This window comes from Pristiophorus japonicus, chromosome 7, assembly GCF_044704955.1.
Source record: "Pristiophorus japonicus isolate sPriJap1 chromosome 7, sPriJap1.hap1, whole genome shotgun sequence".
NCBI classification, from domain to species: Eukaryota; Metazoa; Chordata; class Chondrichthyes; family Pristiophoridae; genus Pristiophorus; species Pristiophorus japonicus.
Genome location: NC_091983.1, coordinates 83,894,800 through 83,910,295, shown reverse-complemented (window position 1 = coordinate 83,910,295; position 15,496 = coordinate 83,894,800). Strand labels below are relative to the sequence as shown.

The 15,496-nt window shown below is 47.0% G+C and overlaps 1 protein-coding gene across 1 annotated transcript in view; it reads left to right on the top strand.

Moving 5' to 3' along the window:
* The window catches only part of LOC139266803 (cytosolic 5'-nucleotidase 1A-like), a 217,127-nt gene that overhangs the window by 36,704 nt on the left and 164,927 nt on the right, over positions 1 to 15,496 (top strand). Inside the window, exon 4 of the mRNA XM_070884394.1 lies at positions 7,833 to 7,955. Within this exon, the coding sequence (XP_070740495.1) occupies positions 7,833 to 7,955 (123 nt within the window). The remainder of the gene's footprint in view (positions 1 to 7,832; positions 7,956 to 15,496) is intronic.

Below are 15,496 nucleotides of genomic sequence, written 5' to 3'. Positions count from 1 at the left end.
CTTAAGAATTTTACATGTTTCAATAAGATCACCTCTTATTCTTCTAAACTCGAGGAAATTTAGTCTTAGTCTACTCAATATCTCCTCATGGGACAATCCCCATATCCCAGGAATCAATGCAGTGAACCTCTAAGGCAAGAATATCCTTCCTTAGGTAAAGAGACCAAAACTGTACACAGTACTTGTGTATGCATGCCTGTTTACTGTGTGATGTCTGTAACACTGTTATGCAACATGAATGTACCCTTACATTGTACACACCTTACCTGTACACCAGAGGGTGCTGCTGCTGGAGACCAAAGGGTTACCTGCACAGTGCAGGTAACCCAGTATAAAAAGAAACTCACAGCTTGTTGTCCGCACTCGGGAGCTGCAAATAAAGGACTGCAGGTCTACACAGTTTAAGTATCATACCCTGCTTCGTGGAGTCATTACTAAAGGTGCCTACATACACTACAACTGGCAATGGGAATTCCAGGTTACGGACCACAAGCTCAGCATGTTGAATCTCAGTATCTCTCAGCAATTTACCGATGGGGAAGATTGGGATGCTTTTGTAGAAAGATTGGAACACTCAAGGAGACTGGCTGCACCGTGCAACTTTGGCGACCACCTAAATGAAGCACTAAGTAACTCTGAACCGACGAGAGCAGTGCACCGCATTGATACTTCTAAGAGCAGAAATGCTGCCCCGAGTCCCACAACCCTGAGTCCGCCACATGGGGCAAACCGGATGGCCCCGTGCTGGCGCTGTGGAGGAAACCACAGGGTCCACCAGTGCCGCTACAAAGATTATGCATGCAAAGAGAAAAGACACCTTCAAAGGATGTGCAGAAAAAGCTTTACTCACCGCGTCTATGATGAGTTGGCTGATGAGTTGGGCTCCGACACAGAGGAAGGTGAAGTTGCTCAACCCCTGGGAGAAAAGGATAGAACTCATACCTGCTCCACCGAAAGTTCTCCGTGGGCGATGAAAGTAGACGTCGACGGAGTCCCAGTTTCTATGGAGAGTGACACAGGGGCGAGCCAGTCTGCAATGAGCCGAACAACTTTTGAAGAACTTTGGATGAATCCCGCCAATTGACCACAACTGAATCCTGTCTAAGCGAAGCTGCTCCCAGACCTCCGGGCTCCGGCAATCGACCTCGAAAATGGATCCATCGCTGCATCCGGAGGTTCCACTGTCCAGCTCAACTGCGAGGCGACGACTCCACAGCACCATAGTGAAATCTTCAGGACCGAGGATCCAAACTCCACTTTCCGGGCCGAGGCAGGACTCCAAGAGGTGAACATCGACGAAAGAAATGAACTCCCAACCTCCAGGGTCGAACCTGTGGAAGAAAAAGCCACTACAGCCTACCTGCAGCAGGGCCAGAAAATGGCTGCCGCACCACAAGCAGCAGAACCTAAAATCAAAATGGCCACGGCCATACCACAAGGAGCATTGGAGGAGCATCACGTGACACCGAGCGGCCAATCGGATTTGAAGGCCCCCTTAAAGGAGATCAGTAACAAAAAAAAGTTAAAGGGGAAGTTTCAACTATTTGAGTACACGGATTTTAAAGCTAAAGATGCAATTAAAGGGTGCAAGTATGAAAATGTGTGCAATGTAACCATGAATTGTGATGCTGTTTTAACTAATGTGACTAATGAGATGAATGCAGGTGTCAGTAAGGTTAAGAACAAGTTTATAATGCTTAACAATAATGATAGAGAATGTGAAATGCCTAATGTAACCATGTCTGTTGAAACCAGGACACCCAAAAGTGATGCAGATGCTAGAATGTATAATGCAGGCTCGTATGTGTGTGATCAGAGTCAAGGTGTCATGTCTACCAGTAGGACACTGCCAAAGGACATTGGGTCATACAGGGACCATGCTGATGCCAATGGAATCCTCCTGTGGGAGACCCCCAGGTCCAGCAAGCTACCTGACCATGTAGCCTGGATCTTTGGAACGAATGTGATGCCCCTTGCAGGACACACACACTACAGGGACAGTGGTCAATGGGCAGCCCAGCCACCACCAATGGCAACCTGCACCAGACCAGCCCTACAACCCCTGGCCACCAGGGCCAACACCAGGAGCATGAGGCCAATACCCTCCAACTTCCTTGGCAAACCCTGGGATGACCTAACCCTCATCCAATTGGTGGACAAGGAGTCCACCCAGACTTGTGGCCCTACCCACCACCCCACAACAACGGTGGACAAGGAGCCCACCCAGTCTTGTGGCCCTGCCCACAACTACCCACATCACAATGTATACACACCACCCACTGCTGCCATGGCTACCCCCCTGAGGGATCCCACAACAGTGATACCCACATGGTCTGTGTGTGAGGAAGTGGAAACGTACAAGGTCAGCCTCAAGCACAGGGGTCACACCTGGCAACCACCCAACCCTCACCACAACCTCCCATAGCCCACCACTGATCACCTCCCCTGGGCAAGACAATAAGGATATGAAAAATGCTTAGGGGGGAGTGTTGTTGTGTATGCATGCCTGTTTATTGTTTGATATCTGTAACACTGTTGTGCAACACTGAATGTACCCTTACACTGTACACACCTTACCTGTACATCAGAGGGTGCTGCTGCTGGAGACCTAAGGGTTACCTGCACACTGTAGGTAACCCAGTATAAAAAGGAACTCACAGCTTGTTGTCCGCACTCGGGAGCTGCAAATAAAGGACTACAGGTCTACACAGTTTAAGTATCATACCCTGCCGCGTGGAGTCATTACTAAAGGTGCCAACATATACTACAGTACTCAGGTGTGGTCTCACCAAGGCCTTATATAATTGCAGTAAGACTTCTTTACTTTTATACTCCAAACCCTTTATAATAAATGTTGGCATACCATTTGCATAACCTACACGTTAACTTTCTGAGATTAATGTACAAGGACGCCCGGTTCCCTCTGAATACCAACATTTCCTAGTCTCACATCCTTTAAAAAAAGATTCTGCTTTTCTATTTTTCTTACCAAAATGGATAATTACACATTTCTCTAAATAATATTCCATCTGCCATGTTATTGCCCACTCACTTGACCTGTCTATATGCCCTTGCAGCCTCTTTGTGTCCTCCTCACAGCTTACTTCCTTACCTAGCTTTGTAACATCAATAAACTTGGATGCACTACACTTGGTCCCCTTATCTAAGTCATTGATAGAGATTTTAAATAGCTGAGACCCAAGCACTGATCCTTGTGGTACCCCACTAGTTACAGCCTGCCAACCCAAAAATGACCTGTTTATTCCAACTCTCTGTTTTCTGTCCATTAACCAATCCTCAATCCATGCTAATATACTATCCCCAATCGAGTGAGCCCTAATTTTGTGTAATAACCTCTTGCATGGCACTTTATCGAATACTTTTTGAATATCCAAATACACTACATTCACTGGTTTCCCCCTTATATATCCTAGTTTCAAACTTAACTAAATCAATTACAAACTCAATATAAAATTCATGTTTTATGATCAGTATTCCCCAGAGGCTCCTTTACTACAAGGTTATTAATTAAGCCTGTCGCTTTGTGCAATACTAGATCTAAAATAGCCTGTTCCCTAGCTGGGTCCTCAACATACTGATCTAGAAAACTATTGTGAATGTATTCCTTGAACTCGTCCTCCACACTATTACTGCAAACTTGGCTTGCCCAGTCTTATGAACACTAAAGTCCCCTATGATTACTGTATTATACTTGTTACACTAATTTTCTGATTTATTCTGTGCCTGACACTACAACTACTATTAGGGAGCCAACAGTGTTTTCTGTCACTTTAATTCTCTGCTCCACTCCCACTCCGACCTCTCTGTCCTCGGCCTCCTATACGGCCTCCAATGAAGTTCAACACAAGCTCAAGGAACAGCATCTCATCTTTCGTTTAGGCATTTTACAGCTTTCTGGACTCAACATTGAGTTCAACAATTTCAGTCCATAACCTCTGCCCACATTTTGCTCCCTTTCCTCCTTTTTTTTATATAACACCCCCTGACTTATGTATTTTTTTCTCTCTGTTTCCCATGGCAGCAGATAATTATTCCGCCATTCGCACCCTATCTAGACTCATCTTTTTCTAACTTCTGTCATTACCATCTCAAGTTGACTCCTCATCCCTTTTGTCTCTCAAATCTCTCCTGTCTTCCACCCTATCATAGCCTTTCCCTTTTATTCTATCCTCTCCTCCCCCTTTCAGTGCTCCTTAAGAATCTGTTAATTTCAAACTTTCGCCAGTCCTGATGAAGGGTCATCGACCGAAAATGTTAACTGTTTCTCTCCACAGATGCTGCTTGACCTGCTGAAATTTCCAGCATTTTCTGTTTTTACTTCAGATTCCAGCATCCGTAGTATTTTGCTTTTCTTTAGTGATTTCTGCCCCATGTTTTTTTTGAGTTCCAGCCAAACAGGAAGGATGTGATTGCACGAGAGTACAAAGTAGATTTACGAGGATGTTGCCAGGACTGGAGAATTTTAGTTGTGAGGAAAGATTGGATAGGCTGGGATTGTCTTCTTAGGAACAGAGGAGGCTGAAGGGAGACGTGATTAAGGTGTATAAAATTATGAGGGGCCTAGATAGAGTGGATAGGAAAGACCTATTTCCCTTAGCAGAGAGGTCAATAACCAGGTGTCAGAGATTTAATGTCATGGGTAGAAGGATTACAGGGGAACTGAGGAGAACTTTATTTACCCAGAGGGCAATGGGGATCTGGAACTCACTGCCTGAAAGGGTAGTAGAGGCAGAAAAGTTCATCACGTTTAAAAAGTACTAGGATATGCACTTGATGTGCTGCAACCTACAAGGCTACGGACCAAGAGCTGAAAAGTGGGATTAGGCTGATAGCTCTTTTTTGGCCGGCACAGACATGATGGACCAAATGAGCTGTTCTCGGCTCTGAACTTCTGTGGTTTCATGGTTCTATTCCACATTATGGTGTAAGCTGCCTTTCACCTCTCCAAATGTAGCTGGGTGTCATCTTGCAAATCTCAGTGGAAATAAAGTTTTATAATCTAATTCACTTCAGCATTAAGGGCTAGAAATTCGTATTAGGCGGTCACGCAAAGCAGGCGGTATGAGATCGGCCATCCGTTATTTGCAGCACCTGATGTTCAGTTGCATTGCAGTCAATACCGATCCAATACTGCCCATTTTGTGCCAAAGCCTGATACGAATTTCTAGGCCTAAATCTCCTCACTTGTGTAAGTCACAGTATCGGTGTCAATGTTTAGTTTTACAAAAAGACAAAATAACTGAATTATTTTCAAACTGCCAAATTGTTACATTTTTGCGATTTCATTTTCATATGTGCAGCATATTTATGGCAGAAACATAGCAGTAATTGGAGAGGGAGATATTTCACGTCTTTGTTATCATGCTGTGATAGATTTCATGTCATACGGGAACATGATAATATTAGTACACTTGATTTATCTTAACTTCATACAAACATAGAAAGTAGGTGCAGGAGTAGGCCATTCGGCCCTTCGAGCCTGCACCACCATTCAATAAGATCATGGCTGGTCATTCACCTCAGTACTCCTTTCCTGCATTCTCTCCATACCGCTTGGTCCCTTTAGCCATAAGGGCCATATCTAACTCCCTCTTGAATATATCTAACGAACTGGCATCAACAACTCTCTGCGGTAGAGAAGTCCACAGGTTCACAACTCTCTGAGTGAAGAAGTTTCTCCTCATCTCGGTCCTAAATGGCTTACCCCTTATCCTTACACTGTGACCTCTGGTTCTGGACTTCCCCAACATCGGAAACATTCTTCCTGCATCTAACCTGTCCAGTCCCATCAGAATTTTATATATTTCTATGAGATCCCATCTCCTTCTTCTAAACTCCAGTGAATACAGGCCCAGTCGATCCAGTCTCTCCTCATATGTCAGTCCTGCCATCCCGGGAATCAGTCTGGTGAACCTTCATTGCACTCCCTCAATAGCAAGAACGTCCTTCCTCAGATTAGGAGACCAAAACTGAACACAATATTCCAGGTGAGGCCTCACCAAGGCCCTGTACAACTGCAGTAAGACCTCCTTGCTCCTATACTCATATCCCCTAACTATGAAGGCCAAAATGCCATTTGCCTTCTTCACCGCCTGCTGTACCTGCATGCCAACTTTCAATGACTGATGTACCATGACACCCAGGTCTCGTTGCACCTCCCCTTTTCCTAATCTGCCGCCATTCAGATAATATTCTGCCTTCATGTTTTTGCCACCAAAGTGGATAACCTCACATTTATCCACATTATACTGCATCTGCCATGCATTTGCCCACTCACCTAACCTGTCCAAGTCACCCTGCAGCCTCTTAGCATCCTCCTCACAGCTCACACTGCCACCCAACTTAGTGTCATCTGCAAACTTGGAGATATTACACTTGATTCCTTCATCAAATCATTGATGTATATTGTAAATAGCTGGGGTCCCAGCACTGAGCCCTGCGGCACTCCACTAGTCACTGCCTGCCATTCTGAAAAGGACCTGTTTATCCCAACTCTCTGCTTCCTGTCTGCCAACCAGTTCTCTATCCACGTCAGTACTTTACCCCCAATGCCATGTGCATTAATTGTGCACACCAATCTCTTGTGTGGAACCATGTCAAAAGCCTTTTGAAAGTCCAAATACACCACATCCACTGGTTCTCCCTTGTCAACTCTACTAGTTACATCCTCAAAAAATTCTAGAAGATTTGTCAAGCATGATTTCCCTTTCCTAAATCCATGCTGATTTGGACCAATCCTGTCACTGCTTTCCAAATGTGCTGCTATTTCATCTTTAATAATTGATTTCAACATTTTCCCCACTACCATTGTCAGGCTAACCGGCCTATAATTCCCCATTTTCTCTCTCCTTTTTTAAAAAGTGTTGTTACATTAGCTACCCTCCAGTCCAGAGGAACTGATCCAGAGTCGATAGACTGTTGGAAAATGATCACCAATGCATCCACTATTTCTAGGGCCACTTCCTTAAGTAGTCTGGGATGCAGACTATCAGACCCTGGGAATTTATCGGCCTTCAATCCCATCAATTTTCCCAACACAATTTCGTGACTAATAAGGATTTCCTTCAGTTCTTCTTTCTCACTAGATCCTCTGTCCCCTAGTATTTCCGGAAGGTTATTCATGTCTTCCTTTGTGAAGACAGAACCAAAGTATTTGTTCAATAGTTCTGCCATTTCTCTGTTCCCCATTATAAATTCACCTGATTCTGACTGCAAGGGACCTACGTTTGTCTTCACTAATCTTTCTCTTCACATATCTATAGAAGCTTTTGCAGTCAGTTTTTATGTTCCCAGCAAGCTTCCTCTCATACTCTATTTCCCCCCACCTAATTAAACAATTTGTCCTCCTCTGCTGGATTCTAAATTTCTTCCAGTCCTCAGGTTTGCTGCTTTTTCTGGCCAATTTATATGACTCTTCCTTGGATTTAACACTATCCCTAATTTCCCTTGTTAGCCACAGTTGAGCCATCTTCCCTGTTTTATTTTTACTCCAGACAGCGATGTACAATTGTTGAAGTTCATCCATGTGATATTTAAATGTCTGCCATTGCCTATCCACCATCAACCCTTTAAGTATCATTTGCTAGTCTATTCTAGCCAATTCACTTCTCATACCATCGAAGTTACCTTTCCTTAATTAAATTCAGGACCTTAGTCTCTGAATTAACTGTGTCACTCTCCACCTTAATAAATAATTCAACCATATTATGGTCACTCTTCCCCAAGGGGACTTGCACAACAACTTTAGTTAATTCATTAAACAATCGAAAATGAGGATAGAGTTTTAAACTGTTATTTTTATATTTTTTTAGGTTTGTCAATTGAAAGATTTTGTATGACAGGTGGAACAAGCCCTATCAATTATCTAAAAGCATATCACACCAATTTGTACCTCTCATCGGATCCTCTAAAAGTTGCAAAAGCACTAACAGAAGGTAAGAGTGAAGAAACCAATACATTGCAGAAATAGAAGTTGTATCTGTATATCCTAAAATTTAATGTTAAGATATCCTACAGAATGAATGTTAAGGAACTACGACCATCATCATTATTCTTTGGATATCAAAATGCTATACAGTATTGTAATGTATGCCCTTGTGAGTATGTTCACAGCCTTGTATTGTGAGTGGTATATCCAGTCAGGTGATGTTCACAAGACTCAATAAAACCCCAGTCAGTTGTGTCTCGGGCATCCACGATGAGGCATGCAGTTGTGAGCCTAGTGAATGAACTGGTAATGTGTAATGTGATTGTTAATCATTTATTAATAAACCAACTAGTTCTTAATAGCAATGTGTTTCTATTCGTTCTTAAGCAAAGAACCCATGAAGCAAGTACAATACAAGCATATGCATGCTAGGGCCTGGAGAGCTACGGAAAATATACTGTTCACAAAATCACAAGATAATTATAGATGAGGAATTCATCCATCCAGAAAAATCTTAATGTTCTGCTGTGACATCAAATTATTTCTTAAATCATTCCAGGGTTTATGCCTCCACTGCTCCATCTAAAAGTCTGTTTCTCATGTTCATCACTCTGTGTGAAGAATTTCCTGATATCATTATCTCTTACTAGTTTCAACCTGCTGGCTCCCCATATTCAATTCCCATATTTTAATTTAAATTAAAATTCAAGGTTTTCAGTACCCCTAACAATCTTATGTACCTTTTCAGGCTGAAAGGCCTAGGTTTCTCCACTCCTTCTTCAAACACCTGTTAAACCCACAACCTTTAACATCTAGAAGGACAAGGGCAGCAGGTTCATGGGAACCTCAACTCCTAACTCCTGCAAGTTCCCCTCTAAGTTACACAGCATCCAGACTTGGAAATATATCACCGTTCCTTCATCATCACTGGGTCAAAATTCTGGAACTCCCTCCCTAACAACACTGTGGGAGTTCCTTCACCATAAGGACTGTAGCAGTTCAAGAAGGTGGCTCATCACCACCTTCCCAAGAGTAATGAGGGATGGGTAATAAGTGCGGGCTTTGCCAGCAAAGCCCACATCCCGTGAATGAATTTTAAAAAAATACAGACCAACTGCACAAGTGATCTGCCTCATTGTTCTTCTTTGCACTGCCTCCAGAACTTGAATGTCTCAGGTGTTTCTTACCAACCAGAACTGGATTTGGACAGGCCACTGGACTATGAAATGTGATTATTATCTCCTCTGACATATATTCTACTTTTAGGCTATGTATTTCAACACAGAGTGATTATTTGCACTAGATTTTGTATGTCCTTCTGCACATGCCGCATTGGACTCTGCCCCTTTTATGAGCATGGGCCCTTGATTCAGTCGCGCATGCGCAGTGCGACATACAAGGAAGCCGAAAGTTGGGCGAAACCAGGAGCTGCATGGCGCTGCTGCTGGAGCTGCTTCTAGCTTTTGGATTATTTGGAACATTTTCGCAGCCTTCTGTGGGAGAGAAAACATCAGAGGTAGTAGGAGAGAGAGAGACTGGGGATGAAGAGGGAGCGACTAGGGAGGGAGAAAGAGTCTAGGAAGGAAGAGAGAGACTGAGGGAGAGAGAGAGTGTCTGGGGAGGGAGAGAGAGACTGGGGGAGGGAGAGAGTGTCTGGGGAGGGAGAGAGAGAAAGAGACTAGGGGGGAGAGAGAGAGAAACTGGGGAGAGAAAGAGAGAGCAAGGTGGAAAGAAAGAGAGAGTGGGGCAGAGAGGCTGGGGAGAGAAAGAAAGACAGGGGAGGGAGCTGTCATGTATTCAACCAGCATTGTAACCCATGTATAAACTGACCTAAGTTGTACACCGTGAGAACACTGACCACTAGGTGGGAGACATTCCTAACCTGGACCTTCAGGTATAAAAGGGGAAGCTCCTCCCACCTTCATCACTTGAGTGCTAAGGAATAAAGGACAGGTCACAGACTGACCTTCTCTCAAGCATGGGCCTCGTGTGCATTTATACTGTGTAGTAAGGACGTATCAATGGCGACAAGAAACTGGGATTTAAACCACGCGAGCATGGCCACTAGCAGAACAGACGAGAGGTACTGTGTTAAGGAATGGTTGGGACAGAGATTCAACATTGTTAAAGCAGCACACAGTTCTCCAGGCAGACAAGGGCAGTCAGGCATGCCCCAACATGTAGTCGAACCCAGAGGGGGAGTTCGACAGAGACATGGCAAGCTGAACAGCGATTCACGCCATTGCAAGGGACAATGCGGCCAGTAATGGGGCCATCGACACCTGTTAATGGTGCACTCAAGGACAATAACAGGGGCAGTCAGGGACGATCGACTGGCAAGGGACCTTTTGTTTCAAACCGCAACTCATGCTGGAGGCGTGGAGGCATACATTCAGCCGGAGTTTGCAGAGATGAGCAAAATACCTGCAGAAATTGCAGAAATGGACACGGGGGGAAATCGCTGGAAGCTGAAATTCAGCGAGTTCATGTGGAGCATGTATACAGTTCATACATCAGGACGCCACCGATAATGATGAAGGTGCTCCTCAATGGCATCCCAGTATCAATGGAGTTAGACACAGGTGCCAGCCAGTCCCTGATGGGTATCAAACAGTTCAAAAAGTTGTGGGCATCCAAGGCCAGGAGGCCAAAATTATCGCCGATTGACGCAATGCTACGGACTGACACAAAGCAGATCATTCCGCTACTAGGCAGCGCCACGTTAGTCGTGACCCACACAGATTCGGAGAACAGGTTGCCACTCTGGATTGTCCCAGGGGACGGTCCCGCACTACTGGGGAGGAGTTGGCTTGCTGTCATGAACTGGAAATGGGGCATGTCAATGCAATTTCCTCTGTGGAGCGAGTATCATGCTCACAGGTCCTGGACAAATTTGACTCATTATTTCAACCCGGCATTGACACTTTCATGGGGGCCAAGGTAGTAATTCACATAAACCCGGATGCCAGACCAGTACACCACAAGGCCAGAGCGGTGCCATACGTGATGCGGGAAAAGATAGAAGGCGAATTGGACCGCCTGTTGAGGGAAGGCATCATCTCGCCAGTCGAATTCAGTGACTGGGCGAGCCCGATTGTGCCAGTGCTCAAGGCGGATGGGTCGGTCAGGATATGTGGCGATTACAAGGCCACCATCAATCGGGTGTCACTCCAAGAGCAGTACCCGCTACCGAGAGTGGAGGACCTCTTTGCGACGCTATCCGGTGGCAAACTTTTTTCAAAATTGGACCTGACCTCAGCTTACATGACCCAGGAGCTGGCGAGTGAGTCGAAGAAGCTGATCACCATCACGACACACAAGGGGTTGTTTGAGTACAACAGATGTCCGTTCGGGATTCGCTCGGCCGCCACGATCTTCCAACGAAATATGGAAAGCCTCCTCAAGTCGATTCCAGGGACGGTGGTTTTTCAGGACGACATCCTCATTACGGGTTACGATACTGAAGAACACCTCCACAACCTGGAGGAGGTGCTACGCAGACTGGACTGGGTAGGTCTGCGACTGAAAAAGGTGAAGTGCGTCTTCCTAGCTCCAGAGGTAGAATTCCTTGGGATTAGGGTAGCAGTAGATGGGATCAGCCCTACTGCATCCAAGACGGAAGCGATCCAGAGAGCACCCAGACCCCGTAACACGACGGAGCTGCGTTCGTTCCTGGGGCTCCTGAACTATTTTGGGAGCTTTCTTCCCAAATTGAGCACGCTGCTAGAGCCGCTACACGTGCTCCTATGCAAAGGTCGTGAATGGGTCTGGGGGGACAGCCAGGAAAGGGCTTTTAATAGAGCACGCAATTTGTTATGTTCCAACAATCTGTTAACGCTATATGACCCATGTAAGAAACTTGTTTTAACGTGCGATGCGTCGTCCTATAGTGTCGGGTGTGTGTTGCAGCATGTCAATGCCAAGGGTCAGTTACAGCCGGTAGCTTATGCCTCCAGGAGTCTGTCCCAGGCAGAAAGGGGCTACGGGATGGTCGAAAAGGAGGCGCTCGCATGTGTATATGCGGTAAAGAAAATGCACCAGTACCTGTTTGGCAGGAAATTTGAGCTGGAGACAGATCACAAACCCCTAACGTCCCTTTTGGCCGACAATAAGGCCATAAATGCAAACGCATCGGCCCGCATGCAAGAGGTGGGCACTCACGTTAGCTGCCTATGACTACACAATTCGGCACAGACCGGGCACCGAAAACTGCGCCGATGCACTCAGCAGGCTCCCACTAGCCACCACCGAGGGGGCTACTGAGCATGCTGCTGAGATGATCATGGCTGTTGAAGCTTTCGGAAGCGAAGGCTCACCCGTGACAGCCCGTCAGATTAAAGTCTGGACAAATAGAGACCCGCTATTGTTTCTAGTCAAGAAATGTGTCCTGAATGGGGACTGGGCAGCCATGTACAGGGCATGCCCTGAGAAATTTGAACCATTTCACAGGCGCAAGGATGAACTCTCGATTCAGGCTGATTGCCTACTGTGGGGAAACCGCGTAGTCATGCCCCAGATGGGCAGAGAGGTGTTCATCAGAGAACTCCACAATAGGCACCCGGGCATTGTCATGATGAAGGCAATTGCCAGGTCACACGTTTGGTGGCCAGAGATAGACGCAGATCTGGAACTTTGTGTTCGCAGGTGCAACACGTGTGCCCAGCTGGGCCATGCGCCCAGGGAAGCCCCCCTTAGCCCCTGGCCATGGCCCGCCAAGCCTTGGTCACACATCCATGTGGACTACGCAGGTCCTTTCATGGGGAAAATGTTTTTGGTTGTGGTGGACACCTACTCCAAATGGATCGAGTGTGACATTTTAAATTCAAGCACATCCTCTGCCACGGTAGAAAGTCTACGGGCAATGTTCGCCGCCCACGGTCTACCGGACATCTTGGTCAGCGACAATGGTCCGTGCTTCACAAGCACTGAATTCCAGGACTTCATGGCAGGCAATGGAATTAACCATGTTATAACGGCACCGTTCAAGCCAGCCTCAAACGGCCAGGCAGAACGAGCAATGCAGATAATCAAACAGGGGCTGCTCAGATTCCAAGGGGGTTCCCTACAAACCCGCTTATCATGCCTCCTGTTGGCCTATAGATCCCGAACACACTCGCTCACAGGGGTTCCACCCGCAGAGCTACTAATGAAAAGGACGCTCAAAACCCGATTATCCCTTATACACCCCACCATGAAAGAAATTGTCGCGAGCAGGCGCCAGTCACAATATCACTACCATGACAGGAATGCGAGGGCGCGATGTATTGATGTAAATGATCCTGTTTTTGTCCTCAACTACGCTGCAGGGCCCAAATGGCTCGCAGGCATTGTGGTTGCCAAAGAGGGAAATAGGATTCTGGTAGTTAAACTTACCAATGGACAAATCTGCCGCAAACATGTGGATCAAACAAAAAGGAGGTTCAGCAACCCCATAGAAGAAGCAGAGGAAGAATACGATATAGAGTTCACTCCACCACAGGTGACCGAACACCGGAACCAAAGGGAGGAGAGCCCAGTCACTGTGGGCAGTCCGGACAGGCCTGAGGCACTGCAAACAGCAGACACTTAGGCCAGCGTCCAACAACCGGAGCTCCAACTCAGGCGCTCTACAAGGGAGCGTAAACCACCAGAGAGACTCAACCTGTGATCCCAATAAGACTTTGGGGGGGAGGTGATGTCATGTATTCAACCAGCGTTGTAACCCATGTATAAACTGACCTAAGTTGTACACCGTGAGAACACTGACCACTCGGTGGGAGACACTCTTAACCTGGACCTTCAGGTATAAAAGGGGAAGCTCCTCCAACCTTCATCACTTGAGTGCTAAGGAATAAAGGACAGGTCACAGACTGACCTTCTCTCAAGCATGGGCCTCGTGTTCATTTATACTGTGTAGTAAGGACGTATCAGGAGCGAGTCTGGGGAGGGAGAGCGAGTCTGCGGAGGGAGAGCGAGTCTGGGGAAGGAGAGCTAGACTGGGGAGGGAGAGTGAGACTGGGGAGGGAGAACGAGACTGGGGAGCGAGAGAGAGAGAGTGGGGGAGGGGAGAGAAAGAAAGAGAGAGACTGAGGGAGAATGAGAGATGCTGGGGAGGGAGAGAGATGCTGGGGAGGGAGAGAGTTGCTAGGGAGGGAGAGAGAGACTCGGGAGGGAGAGAGAGACTGGGGAGGGAGAGAGAGACTGGGGAGGGAGAGTGTTATGTCTTTAGATGCTCTGAGAATGACTCCATGAGGCAATGTGTTGTACTTGAACTGCAGTGATCTTAGTCCTTTATTGATAACTCCAGAGTGAGGATCACACACGGTGGCCTGCCTTTTATACTAGGCCAGGCACACCATTTACAGGCAACCTGCAAGTCTCCCACTGCGGTGCCCTCTGGTGGCACACCTTGTAATAGTGCAAGCAGTACCCATGTAGGATATATGACATCACTCTCCCCCAAGCCTTTAGTGCAAATTGCCTCTGCATTGACTGTACTCTGGGCTTATCTCTATCTGATTGACTCTTGATGGGTCGTTTCTATCTTGGGTGAGTGTTTGGCAGTAGAGTACTGGTGCTTTCTGTTTGTGTGCGTCCATGGCCACTCCATTCTCTCGCTCGCCCACATATAGATTGTGCCGGAGGCTCATTACATTCATATATATTCAAGTCCAGAAAAAAAAGTTTGCATTACATTTGTGGTTCAGTTGTGAGGCAAGTACATTCGACTGGTGAGATACATTATTGATACGTACTGGGAATCGGGAACCGGTGCGTAAGGACAAGCTAGTTCCAGAATTGCTGGATGATATCCAGGCAGTCTGGTGGTGGTGCGGTGCCCAGTGCTGGCAGTGGGAACCCAGTTGGGTCTAGTTGCTTGCTCTCGGGATTATTGCTGTTGCTCCTAGCGTCGGGCAGGTTCACCGATGCTTGTGACTTCCCTGTCCTTTCTTTGCGCCCTGGGTTGCTGCTGCTCCCTGAGAAGCTGTCGTCGAGCAGTGCACCAGGAACTGCTGACTCACTTGCCTGGGCGTTGTTTGGTTTGGGATCCTGGCTGGTCCCGGTCCCCTTTGGGAGAACTGTTGTGGGTGACCCTTCATTCCGGGGTATGGTCTTGTTGGTGATGGGGTCTGGGGGCTGTACCTTCAAACAGTTTGCTCTTTCAGGCTCGTGGCAGTTGGTGCCATCGGGTGCCTGAGAGGTGGAGCCGATCAGGGGCAGGGTATCGATACCGGTGCCGTTGCCCTCCTGAGATCGCTTGCTCTGTAGCTCGTATGTATTGGCTGCTTGTGGCCACACTCCATGTGTCGGAGAGGCGGGAGTCGGGGCAGTGTCGGTGAGGCTTATAAAGGCCCAGAGGGAGATCGAGGCAGCAGTCGGAGAAGCGGGAGTCCGGGGCAGCATCAGTGAGGCCTATAAAAGAGCAGCGGGAGATCGAGGTGGCAGTCGGAGAGGCGGGAGTCCAGTGCAGCATCGGAGAGGCCTATAAAGGACCAGCGGCAGCGTCGGTGAGGCAGTCGGAGAGGCCAGCTGGTGCAGCTGCAGGGGCAGAAGGTAAACAAAGACGTA